General features: G+C 41.7%; 1 protein-coding gene across 8 annotated transcripts in view; it reads left to right on the top strand.

Moving 5' to 3' along the window:
• Tenm1 (teneurin transmembrane protein 1) overlaps nt 1–12,447 on the top strand; it is a 901,303-nt gene that overhangs the window by 860,026 nt on the left and 28,830 nt on the right. For all 8 annotated transcript variants that reach the window (XM_011251006.3, XM_006541491.4, XM_006541492.4 and 5 more), the window contains one exon: nt 12,058–12,230. In XM_011251006.3, the coding sequence (XP_011249308.1) occupies nt 12,058–12,230 (173 nt within the window). The remainder of the gene's footprint in view (nt 1–12,057; nt 12,231–12,447) is intronic.

The following is a 12,447-nucleotide window of genomic DNA, read 5'->3' as shown; positions in this document are numbered from 1 at the left end:
ACAGAGAACTCCTAAACCTGATAAACAGCTTCGGTGAAGTAGCTGGATATAAAATTAACTCAAACAAGTCAATGGCCTTTCTCTACACAAAGAATAAACAGGCTGAGAAAGAAATTAGGGAAACAACACCCTTCTCAATAGCCACAAATAATATAAAATATCTCGGCGTGACTCTAACGAAGGAAGTGAAAGATCTGTATGATAAAAACTTCAAGTCCCTGAAGAAAGAAATTAAAGAAGATCTCAGAAGATGGAAAGATCTCCCATGGTCATGGATTGGCAGGACCAACATTGTAAAAATGGCTATCTTGCCAAAAGCAATCTACAGATTCAATGCAATCCCCATTAAAATTCCAACTCAATTCTTCAACGAATTAGAAGGAGCAATTTGCAAATTCATCTGGAATAACAAAAAACCGAGGATAGCAAAAACTCTTCTCAAGGATAAAAGAACCTCTGGTGGAATCACCATGCCTGACCTAAAGCTTTACTACAGAGCAATTGTGATAAAAACTGCATGGTACTGGTATAGAGACAGACAAGTGGACCAATGGAATAGAATTGAAGACCCAGAAATGAACCCACACACCTATGGTCACTTGATCTTCGACAAGGGAGCCAAAACCATCCAGTGGAAGAAAGACAGCATTTTCAACAATTGGTGCTGGCACAACTGGTTGTTATCATGTAGAAGAATGCGAATCGATCCATACTTATCTCCTTGTACTAAGGTCAAATCTAAGTGGATCAAGGAACTTCACATAAAACCAGAGACACTGAAACTTATAGAGGAGAAAGTGGGGAAAAGCCTTGAAGATATGGGCACAGGGGAAAAATTCCTGAACAGAACAGCAATGGCTTGTGCTGTAAGATCGAGAATTGACAAATGGGACCTAATGAAACTCCAAAGTTTCTGCAAGGCAAAAGACACTGTCTATAAGACAAAAAGACCACCAACAGACTGGGAAAGGATCTTTACCTATCCTAAATCAGATAGGGGACTAATATCCAACATATATAAAGAACTCAAGAAGGTGGACCTCAGAAAATCAAATAACCCCCTTAAAAAATGGGGCTCAGAACTGAACAAAGAATTCTCACCTGAGGAATACCGAATGGCAGAGAAGCACCTGAAAAAATGTTCAACATCCTTAATCATCAGGGAAATGCAAATCAAAACAACCCTGAGATTCCACCTCACACCAGTGAGAATGGCTAAGATCAAAAATTCAGGTGACAGCAGATGCTGGCGAGGATGTGGAGAAAGAGGAACACTCCTCCATTGTTGGTGGGATTGCAGGCTTGTACAACCACTCTGGAAATCAGTCTGGCGGTTCCTCAGAAAATTGGACATAGTACTACCGGAGGATCCAGCAATACCTCTCCTGGGCATATATCCAGAAGAAGCCCCAACTGGTAAGAAGGACACATGCTCCACTATGTTCATAGCAGCCTTATTTATAATAGCCAGAAACTGGAAAGAACCCAGATGCCCCTCAACAGAGGAATGGATACAGAAAATGTGGTACATCTACACAATGGAGTACTACTCAGCTATTAAAAAGAATGAATTTATGAAATTCCTAGCCAAATGGATGGACCTGGAGAGCATCATCCTGAGTGAGGTAACACAATCACAAAGGAACTCACACAATATGTACTCACTGATAAGTGGATACTAGCCCAAAACCTAGGATACCCACGATATAAGATACAATTTCCTAAACACATGAAACTCAAGAAAAATGAAGACTGAAGTGTGGACACTATGCCCCTCCTTAGAAGTGGGAACAAAACACCCATGGAAGGAGTTACAGAAACAAAGTATGGAGCTGAGATGAAAGGATGGACCATGTAGAGACTGCCATATCCAGGGATCCACCCCATAATCAGCTTCCAAATGCTGACACCATTGCATACACTAGCAAGATTTTACTGAAAGGACCCAGATGTAGCTGTCTCTTGTGAGACTATGCCGGGGCCTAGCAAACACAGAAGTGGATGCTCACAGTCAGCTAATGGATGGATCACAGGGCTCCCAATGGAGGAGCTAGAGAAAGTACCCAAGGAGCTAAAGGGATCTTCAACCCTATAGGTGGAACAACATTATGAACTAACCAGTACCCCTGAGCTCTTGACTCTAGCTGCATATGTATCAAAAGATGGCCTAGTCGGCCATCACTGGAAAGAGAGGCCCATTGGACACGCAGACTTTGTGTGCCCCGGTACAGGGGAACGCCAGGGCCAAAGGGGGGGAGTGGGTGTGTAGGGGAGTGGGGGTAGGTGGGTAAGGGGGACTCTTGGTATAGCATTGGAAATGTAAATGAGCTAAATACCTAATAAAAAATGGAAAAAAAAAAAAAGAATAACTAAAAAAAAAAAAAAAGAAAAATTGTCAAAAGAGACTGAGGAAAGAGGGCCAATGAGCTAGAGAAGCAGCATGTCCTGAAAGCCACCAGCCCATTTATGCTCTTAAACAACCTGCATTAGACCAGGTTATTAATAAACAATAGGAATTCACTCTGGGAGGAGGGGGTGCACACATATGATGTGTGTCAGAAGACAACTCTGTGGAGTTGTTACTCCCTTTCCACCTTTACATGGGTTCAAAGGCTCAAACTCAGGCCACAAAGTCTGGGTAGCAAATGCTTTTACCCACTAAGACATCTTGCCAGGGGCTAGAAAGTCTAAAGATTAAAGTGCCAGCAGAATCAGCATGTGGTATGAGGTAATCTCTGCTTGCAGGATGGCACCTCTTACTCTGTGTCTTCATATGGCAGGTAGGGAGGAAAGGAGATAGGCTATATCCCTACAACTCACAGATCTCATTATGGGGGCAGAACCGTTATAACCTAATCATCTCCTAAAGACCCTATCTCTTGCCATTGGCAGATGGTTCAATAGTCAAATTCACTGGCTGCTCTTTCAAAGAACCTGAGATTAATGCCTAGCACTGCATGACAGCTCACAACCACCTGTAACTCCAGTCCCCAGGTATTTGATGCCCTCTTCTGTATCAGGCATGCAAGACTTCTTGCACGGACACAAATACAGAATAAAAAAAAAAAAAACTATACACGTAAATTTGAAAAAAATAAAACTTAAAACCCAGCTTATAATAGTTCAGCTTTAAAAATTGGGGGATGTATTCGTATTCCATCCCTATATAAAACAGGTGATTCAAAAAGGAAAAGGGGGCTGAGTCTAGAGCTCATTGGTAGGTCACCTGCCTCACATATACACGACCCGGGACAATGTCCAGGATCCCCAGAAAAAAAATGTGTGTATCAGATATTAATAAATAAGGTGGTCCTAAGAACTGATCATTGTCTGTGAAGATCAGTATTTACCTAAAAGGAGGAAGATTCTAAAACACAGTACAGGACTCAAACCTGAATAGAACAGATCAATGAAAGACTGGATGGATGCACAAATATCCATGGCACCACTATTCATAATCACCAGGAAGTGTCCTCCAAGTGATGAGGACGCATGCATAGTGCAATCTATCAATATCATGACATAATATTAACTCCAAAGTAGAAATGAAGTTTTGATACATGCTAAAACATAAATCAACCTCACAAGCATTGAGTGAAAGAGGCTAAACATGAGAGGGAAAAGATCATATGGTTACATTTACAGAAAATATCCAGAAAGGGCAGGTCTATATAGATATAAAATAGATTAGTAGTTGCCAAGAGCTGATGAAAGGAATAAACTGGGGATGTAGGCAGGCATAATGAAAAAGGTTTGTCTAGGGAATGATAGAAATGCCCTGGAAGTGGTGGTGATGGTTATATAATATAACCAATGTACTGAAACATTAGTAGTGTGTACCCTTTAAAAGACTACATTTTATGATATGTGAATTATCTCTCAATAATAATTAAAAAAGAAAATAGGAGGAGAAAGATTGGACACAGTAGATAAAGAATTACTTTGAGGGACTTTGCTATAAGCGGTAGAAAAATTACAACTGGTGTCAGGGAAGAGAAATGGAGTCAACAGAAGGGAGTTTTGTTTTTATTTTTTATTTGATTTGGGATTTGGTTTGAGACAGGGTCTCACTATATAGCCTTGGCTGCCTGAAACTCACTATGTAGGCCAGGCTACCCTTGAACTTATAAAAGATTTTACTGAAATATGTTTGCTTGCTAATGGAAAAGGTACAGTATAGAAATAAAAATTTATGATGCCCAGTAGAAAAGAGAGTGTTACTGAAAGATCAATTTGTATACCAGCTTTTCTGCTTTTGTCACCTTGAAGCAGAGACAATGTGGTAAGCAGTATCCCGAGACCTGTCACCAGGACTCAGCCTGCAATCAGTAAAGTGGGAGCTACTAACATCATTGTGACATAACCAATATTGAGACTCTAAGGAATAAGAAACACAAGCATCCACAGGGGAGTGCCCTTGAAATTTTATGGCCACAAAGAAAAGTTAGAAGTCATCTTATAAATGAGAGAGTCCCAGAATAAGGAGGTAACTTGCCCACTCAGATTGTTTGTTGGCTAGATCTAGAATCAGACTTATTCTTTCTGTTCTACAATGACCACAATGAATTCCATAAAAGGGTGAATATTTGAGACTACAAGAGTGATGATGCATAATGTGGAGAACTAGAACAGGAAGTAAATATGAGAGCATCATTAGATACAAAAGGAAGGCTATTCTTTCCACTACCTCCTAACTGAAGCAAGAAGTATGCTGAACTGGTCAAGAACAAATTACATGTGTTGAGAGAAGATACCTCTTCCTTTTGAAACTATTTGCTCTCAGGCTGAACAGCAGGCCCTAGTAAACCACAGTCCCTAGGTCCTGGCCACTTAAGAATGCATGACTTTCTCACCCTAATAATATGCATAAATAGCCTACCTTCTGCATGTGGCTTGTTTCACTTACATCCTTTAACCTAGTCCTGGATATTCCAAAAAACACCTGTCCTTGTCCATCTGAAGTTTGAGAACACAGAGTTGGAGCTACTATCAGGGTCAGAAGAAGGCTAAGCATAATAGAAGCTGAAAGGCTCTCCTAAAACCTCAAGTATTTCTGTAAAGTGGGAGAGTGGCTTCTTTTTTCTGGCTAAAGGGGACAAATTGTTTTCCAAGTTAAAATCAGAATTGTTGTGAGATGAGATGAGAGCAAAGCAAAGTTTGTCAAGATGGAGACCTGCTGTGTAGAAAGACCCATGAGAGTAATCTGCTCAGCTTTTGATTATCTGCAGCTATTGAGAGAAAACTGACGCAGATGACCCTGAACAATGGGTAATGCAAACGGAACCTAAAACTGTCTCTTGTGCAGCAGGAGTATAGAGGCTTTTATTGTGTGATGGGATATTGTTTAAATAGATTGTTGATTTTTCATAACTGATTTGGACCGAGATCAAAATTATACACCCCAAGTATTAGTACTTGAAGCTTCACTGCCCACAAGCATCCTAAGTGTCAGAGTGTGGGGGCGTGGAGGTGGGGCAGGGATAAGAAGCTGTCCACAGAGAAATGGCTAACAAGGAGGACTGTCAACATAAGCTTAATACTAGAACAAGGAGAAATGCATTCTGTCCTGACAAGCTAATTGGACCCCTTATTGTGATTGACCCGGTCACAGTGGAGATCCAAGGGAAAGACTGCTCCTCACATAACGGGCAACTCCTCTTCACCCTGGAAACTGAAATAGTAAGCATGATGCTTTCACTTATTTTTCTGGCATTTTCCTGGCCAAAAACAAAAAAAACAAAAAAAAAAAAACCCAAAAAACAAAAAACTTCTGCTACATTAGATAGAAAAAGGCCCAGGCTGAGGCAAGAGAATTGGTTGTGTCTGCTGTCAGGCTGAGCCGAGATAACAGTTCCTCAGTCTCTCTTGCCCTTTGTAGGAAGTCCTTGCACTTGGGAGGAAGACCTGTGTATTTCCATGTGTTATTGAACTTTGGGTCCTCTGCCATCTCCATTTCTAGACTGTTAGTTCATTTCTTTCCACACAAAAAACCACTTAGTGACAAGTGAGAAAAGCTTTCACAATATTTCTCAATACTTTCTAGAGTATTGTTTAAATGCTGAGTCTTGTCATGGGTGGCTAATGAGGGATTACCCTTTCGCCCAGATACGATTATAATGGGACAAGGCATATAAGCCATATCTTCGTGCAGAAAGTTTCACTCAATAGTCACCCCTCCAAACATTTGAAATTGGGCTGGAGAAATTCACTGCTAAGGCTCATAAACCAAACATATGCAAGATTCTAGTGTCTTCTACAGTCATGGGATCTAAAAGCAACTAAGGTGCTATAAGGTGCAGCCCTTACCTCCAGGCAAGTAAATGACTGCAATTTAGTAGAAGTAGGACTGAGGATATAACTCAGTTGGTGGAGTTCTTACATAAAATGTGTAGGGTCAAGCATTCTGTCCTTAACCCCACCAAACCACCATCTCAGTTACCTAAAATCCAGCCTTAGCTACATGAGACTCTGTCAAAAACAAAAATAAAACAGCCATCCACATAAACAAGAATATAAAAATATGGATTGTTCTTTCAGGTATCTAAAGATAGACTCAACATCTTTGTTCAAATACCTCTCTTTATTCCAATTCTTGCTATGACTCAAGAATGACGCAAACAGAATTGCAGTGGTGCTTGTAGAGAAGCAAAATAAAGATTCAGAACACACCGAAGCAGAGAAAGTTTCAGAAGCTCCAAAGAAGGTTAGCTGCATTTTCACAGGACATCTATGTAAACTGAGTTGTCCTACTTTGCTTTCTCTTCCTGACCTGAAACACCAAATAAAAGAAACTTGAGGTGGAAAGGCTTAAGTTTACCTTGAAGTTTATATCTATCATTGAGAGAAGTCGGGGCAGGAACTCAAAGCAGGAACCTGGAGGCAGAAGTTGAAGCAGAGACCATGATGCTTACTGGCCTGTTCCCCATGCTTTATTCAGCCTTATTTCTTATAGCACCCAGAGATGGCACTATCCACAATGAACTGGCCTCTCCCACATCAGCCATCAATCACAACAGTGCACCACAGGTTTGCCTACAGGCCAAACTGATGGAAGAGTGTTCTCAGTTGCAATTCCTCTTCCCAGATATGCCAAGCTGACACAAACTAAACAGCAACCCTCCCAACACTACTGTAGACAATTCTGTATGCTCTCTAATCCCACTGTTGCTCAGACTGAACACTCCTTTCTATTTTCACTGGCAATGTCCAATGACCGCTCATCTACCAAATGAGTAGATGTAGTGAGAATCTACTCTTTGCCACACACTGAGAATGCAAAGATGACTGAGTGGTCAAGAGATGTGGACTTACAGTCCAGAATGGGAGGCAAGTCCCAAGGACATGTGATCACAATACATTGGATAGAAACAAGAGTTCATCATCTTCCCTTATAGGAGCTAAGACTGTATCCTCCTCAAAATCTCTATTGCTCTCAGTCTCCCCATACATAATTCACTGTCATCAAAACACTGATGGGATCTCCTTATCCCCCCCAAAAAAAAATCGTTCCATGTCTCTACGTTACCTTCTTTGCCTCTATATAACTTCATATTTACCTCGAGAGCCTGGTATACCAACCCCCACTGTGCTCACTTCTCCACCATTCTCTCCACTTCCTTCCTATAGGAAACTTGTTCTCAAACAGCATTTTCCAAAGGACATCCCACATAGAACAAACAGCATTTTCCCAAAGGGCATCCCTATAAGTCCCTGCTGGTGTTCCTGCTCCGGCTTTATGTGAAAGGCCTTCTTTCCCTCCCTGGTGTCTGCACACCTTCCAGGATTGAAACATTACCACTTCATGATCTTCCTCCCTCTCTTATGCTCAGCCAAGCAGGAACTGACTTCTGCCTTTATCGGGCTTCTATGGTTCTTCCTTTACATATGCACTAGCAATATCCTGGGACTAGAAGGATTTTTGGTGCAGGTCTCATCTGCCCTACTAGAGCCTGTGGGTTTCACGAAACACTGTATTCCCAGGACCTGTAGCACATGACTCTATTAGCTGAATGAAAGTCAAATGAGAACAGAAGGGCATTGTGAACCTGGAAGTGCATAATAAAAATCAAAATGCTATTGCTGGTGGGAAAGATGGTATCTACTATTTCCTAAAGAATGCTTATTAGATTGGTCAGTTTTGACCTGAGGGATTATAGAGGTCTGACTTCTTTGTCCTTCCTTTTAAAAATATAAATAATGAATCACACATTTATTAATCTGAGTATTTTCTTGTAAGCAAAGGTGGAGGAGCTTCCAGCTTCTATTCAGTGCAGTTTAGAACTGGCTTAAATGCTCCTCGGGGGAAAGATTGCACTATCCTTTATGAGAAAAGATTAGACCAAATATATTTTTAATAATGTATAAATATAACTTCCCCCAACTAAAGTATATCCCCCTGAAGGATAATGAATTCTAGGAGCTGGAGAGATGGCTCAGCGGTAAAGAGCACTGGCTGCTCTTCTAGAGGATCCAGGTTCAATTTCCAGCAAGGATAGGCTCAAAACTGCCTGTCCCTCCAGTTCCAGGGATACCATCTTCTGGTTTCCATGGACACTAGGCATTCGGTCAACGCACAGACGTACAAGCTGGGAAACCACCCATACATATCAGTTGTATTTATTTATTTTTTAAAAGATGAATTTCCTTTACATACTCTACCAGAGCATATACATGTGAGCATGAATATACACATACACATACATGCTATACGTACAGACTATCACAGTGTTGAACTAAAGGAGAAGTTTCAATACTACTGTGATCCCTCCCTGTAAGAACACTGCAAAATCAGTCTAGAGGTGAACAATATGATGATAAATCTCCTCTTACCAAACCCAGTACTAATGACTAGGAAGGCAATACCCATTGTCTAGTGGTGCATTCCCCCGGCAGAATTGTTGTTCCTGGTTAAGTGAGCTCTCTGTAATGCCTGGAGAAAGGAGGGGACCGTTCCCATGATGTGGCCTGAGGGGATCAGTTGAAGCATATTGGCTTGTACTCTCTGCACCAAAGGATGCAAGCTCCAAAGGGAAAAACACGACATGAGAGAATTTTGATTAAACTTGTTTCTTTGACATTCAGCCTGGAAAGATGCATTCCCCAGTGATGGGAGTTTGGGAGGGAGGGACTCAAGCAAACCCTGAGAAATCAAAGGCTCTCTTTCTTTCTTGTCCACTTTGAGCAATCTTTCCAAACTTGAGGGAATTACCCACTGATGTTTACATCTGCCTGGAGCTCTTCCTTTGGTAATGACCCCACAGAAGTGAGGTGGGCCTCTTCTGTTTTGATTCAGAGCCATATAAATGATTGAGCACATGAGAGACACCACACTACAAACACTACCAAATGTAACTGCTTTTTGACTGGGATGAGCACAATGTGGCTGTGTAAGAATGTTGAAGGCTGGAGTTCTATGATCGAGCTACATACACTTTGTAATAAGAATGCCTGCCCAGCCACAGAGAAGAAATGAGGCAAGATGGCTTTCTAGCCACTGAGAGACTAGACAAGCTTATAGTAAAGGATACTTTATTCCCTGAACCACTGCCTCCCTCATGAGAAAAGAACCAATCCGCACCCTCCCACCTACATCTTTCTGAGCATCTGAGTCTTATCCAGAAGCAGATTGCCCTTCCCAGTGCACTTCTGCAGACTTGGGAAGCAGGGTCGGGAGTGTGCTTGTGATGTTGAAAATAAGCAGGAAAATGCATCTCAGGCAAAAAGTATATGGCTTACTGCTAACAGATAGTAACTAGATTGGTTAACAAACCAAATTTGTCTCCCAGCCTTTACTGTGGCTCACCAGAACTCTGGACTCTGGTGTGTATGTGTGCTGATGGCTCTCAATGCCATCTGAACTTGTCTGTGTCTCACAAAGGGACACAAACACTGAAGTCTATCCTATGGAGTGTTGTTCAAACTCAAGGAGACGGCTGGGGTAGAGCTCAGGTAGAGAGCTCTTGCTCCCGATTCAATTCCAATAGAGCAAATAAAATACGACACAGGTCTGTATGGCTGGGAGGGGGAAAAAAAAGTAGCTGCCTCCCAGATGGAAAGTCAGCTGACAAACACCTTTCCCTACAACATTTCAGGGCTGATGTCCTGCCAGAATGAAGAACAGTGGCATTGGTTAAGATTTGAGGCAAGCCCTCAGAATCCAGGAAAGGGAAAGCAATAGGGCAGAGTTGCCCAGGCCGAATGGGAAGCAGGAAGGAACTGCTGCACAATCCAAGCTGCTAGACTGACACACTCTCTGCTGAGGAAAGCTTGTAGCAGCTGCCCTCTATCTGCAAGTTGGAAACTTTACCTACAGGGAGCAGCAGGTTGATTGCTTTTGATGATAAGAGCTGGACATTGTTTTCGTCCTCTGGAAGCACCACCTGGCAGACAAAGGCTGGGGCTTTACCTATACCTGCACCTACACCTCCTCGCCCCCCGGTACCACTACCACTACCACTAATACTAGTACGAATGCACAGATTTTCTATGCTGTTTTCTGAACGGAGGCTTGCTGCTTACAGGTGCAGAGGCCCAGAGCAGGCTGTGAGCAAACAGGCTGTGCAAAGGAAGGATTTTGCCATTAACCACAGGCACAAATAGCAGTGTTGACAATGAATTCTTTCCTGCACAGTAACAACACACCAAACATTTTGAGTGAAGCCCATTTAAAGAAAAAACAGCAACAGCAACAACAACAACAAAAGAAAACCCAATTAAGGGACATAACAGTTGGCATGTCTGTGATATCAAATGACCAATTTGTCTGATTGTGTGCGCAGGCACACACAACTGTTTTAACTGATAATCTATGTGTGCCCATAGACACAATATACACATAGGAAATTAAACTTGGAGCAGCATTGTGTATACCCTCAAGTGCAGTTCCCTCTTCGGATTAGGCAAAAGTTGGTCTAGATTTTAAAATTTCAACAGCTACTTAGGGCCGAGGTCCTCAAAACCGATGGAATCGCACTGAGCTACGCCTCCAGATTCACAGAAAGGAGAGTGGGAGAGAGCCATACTCACCACTGTGTCTTTGCTGGGTCCTGTTCACTTGGGGTAAAAAAAAAAAAAAAAAAAAAAGAATATAATTGTTTAACATTTTAAAAGCAAATAAAAGAGCTTAAATATTTTGCAATTTGCAACTTGAAAAGGAAACAGTAATGGGTTTCCAAGTGTGTGTCTTTACTTTTAATGAACTGTTTATTTTTCATGGTTCCATTGGCAATAAAAGACCAGCTCCCCATCAAAAGCCTTCAGGGAGGCACAGTTTCCATTTGGAGGACAGTGAGATTGCCAATAATTTTGATTTTTTTTTTTTTTTACAAAAAGTAAACCCACTAGACCGTATTTCCAGATATGGGTTATTGCCTATTATCCCAGGTAATTTTTATTTTTGTGTGTCTTCCTTATAGAGGCAAATTACAAAACATTTCTACACTATACTCCAGAAAGATAAAAAGAATTTAAGTGAGACCAAGATCGAGGGCCTCCAGAACGTTTTAATGAACATGTTTCCATTATCCTCTCTGCTTGTTCGTTTTGTTGGAAGAATGATTCATTCATTTCAAATTTGGCAACTTAAACAGCAGCAAATGATCATATTTCCCATCACAATGCAAAGTCAGTTGATTGGCCTGCTTGGGCTTTGAAGGCCCTTTTGTGGCTCCTTTGTCTTTGACAACAGCACCCTCTGCTGGTTTTCATCATTCATCGCCGGGAGTGGGATCGACCCAAATTGCAGAGGCCTCCCTGGAACATTGCACACAGCAGGACACGATTCATAAATCAGGTTTCCCTCCTGGTGATTCATTACCAGATATATATTTTTTCTGTAAAACAGCACAGCTCAAGGAAGTCATCAGGAATTCAGAAGCTTCAAAAACTACCTTCTTTTGATTAATCATCCCTCTGACCTTTTTCTTCTTATTCAACAAGGTTAATAATATTTGTTATCCCTCAAAGTAAAACTGTATTAGCTTCCAAATGATTTTTTACCTCCATCGGCCAGTTGTTACTGCCAAGAGGCTTCTGAGTTGACGTTTGTTCTGTTCTCAGGTATGACCCCGAGGGACATCTGACCAATGCAACTTTTCCTACTGGAGAGGTCAGCAGCTTCCACAGTGACCTGGAGAAGCTGACAAAAGTGGCACTAGACACTTCCAACCGCGAAAATGTCCTCATGTCAACCAACTTGACAGCAACCAGTACTATCTACATTTTAAAACAAGGTAAATGATCTTCAGAACTCCCCCTGCTTTCGGGTGTCTGGTCAAATGTCTGCTCCCTGTTAAGGAACTAAATTCCCCTCTGATTGAGAAGATGGGTTCTCCCTTCTCTTTTCCAGCTGGAACAAAGACAAATTCAGATTTTTCACAAGTTCACATATCCACTCTGGGCCCCAATCTCTGTGGGAGTAATGAGGTTAAATTCTGCCAAGTCTGGTCT

Source organism: Mus musculus, chromosome X (assembly GCF_000001635.26).
Source record: "Mus musculus strain C57BL/6J chromosome X, GRCm38.p6 C57BL/6J".
Classification (NCBI taxonomy): Eukaryota; Metazoa; Chordata; class Mammalia; order Rodentia; family Muridae; genus Mus; species Mus musculus.
Note: the sequence above shows the minus strand (reverse complement) of the source record. Positions and strands in the feature narration are given on the sequence as shown.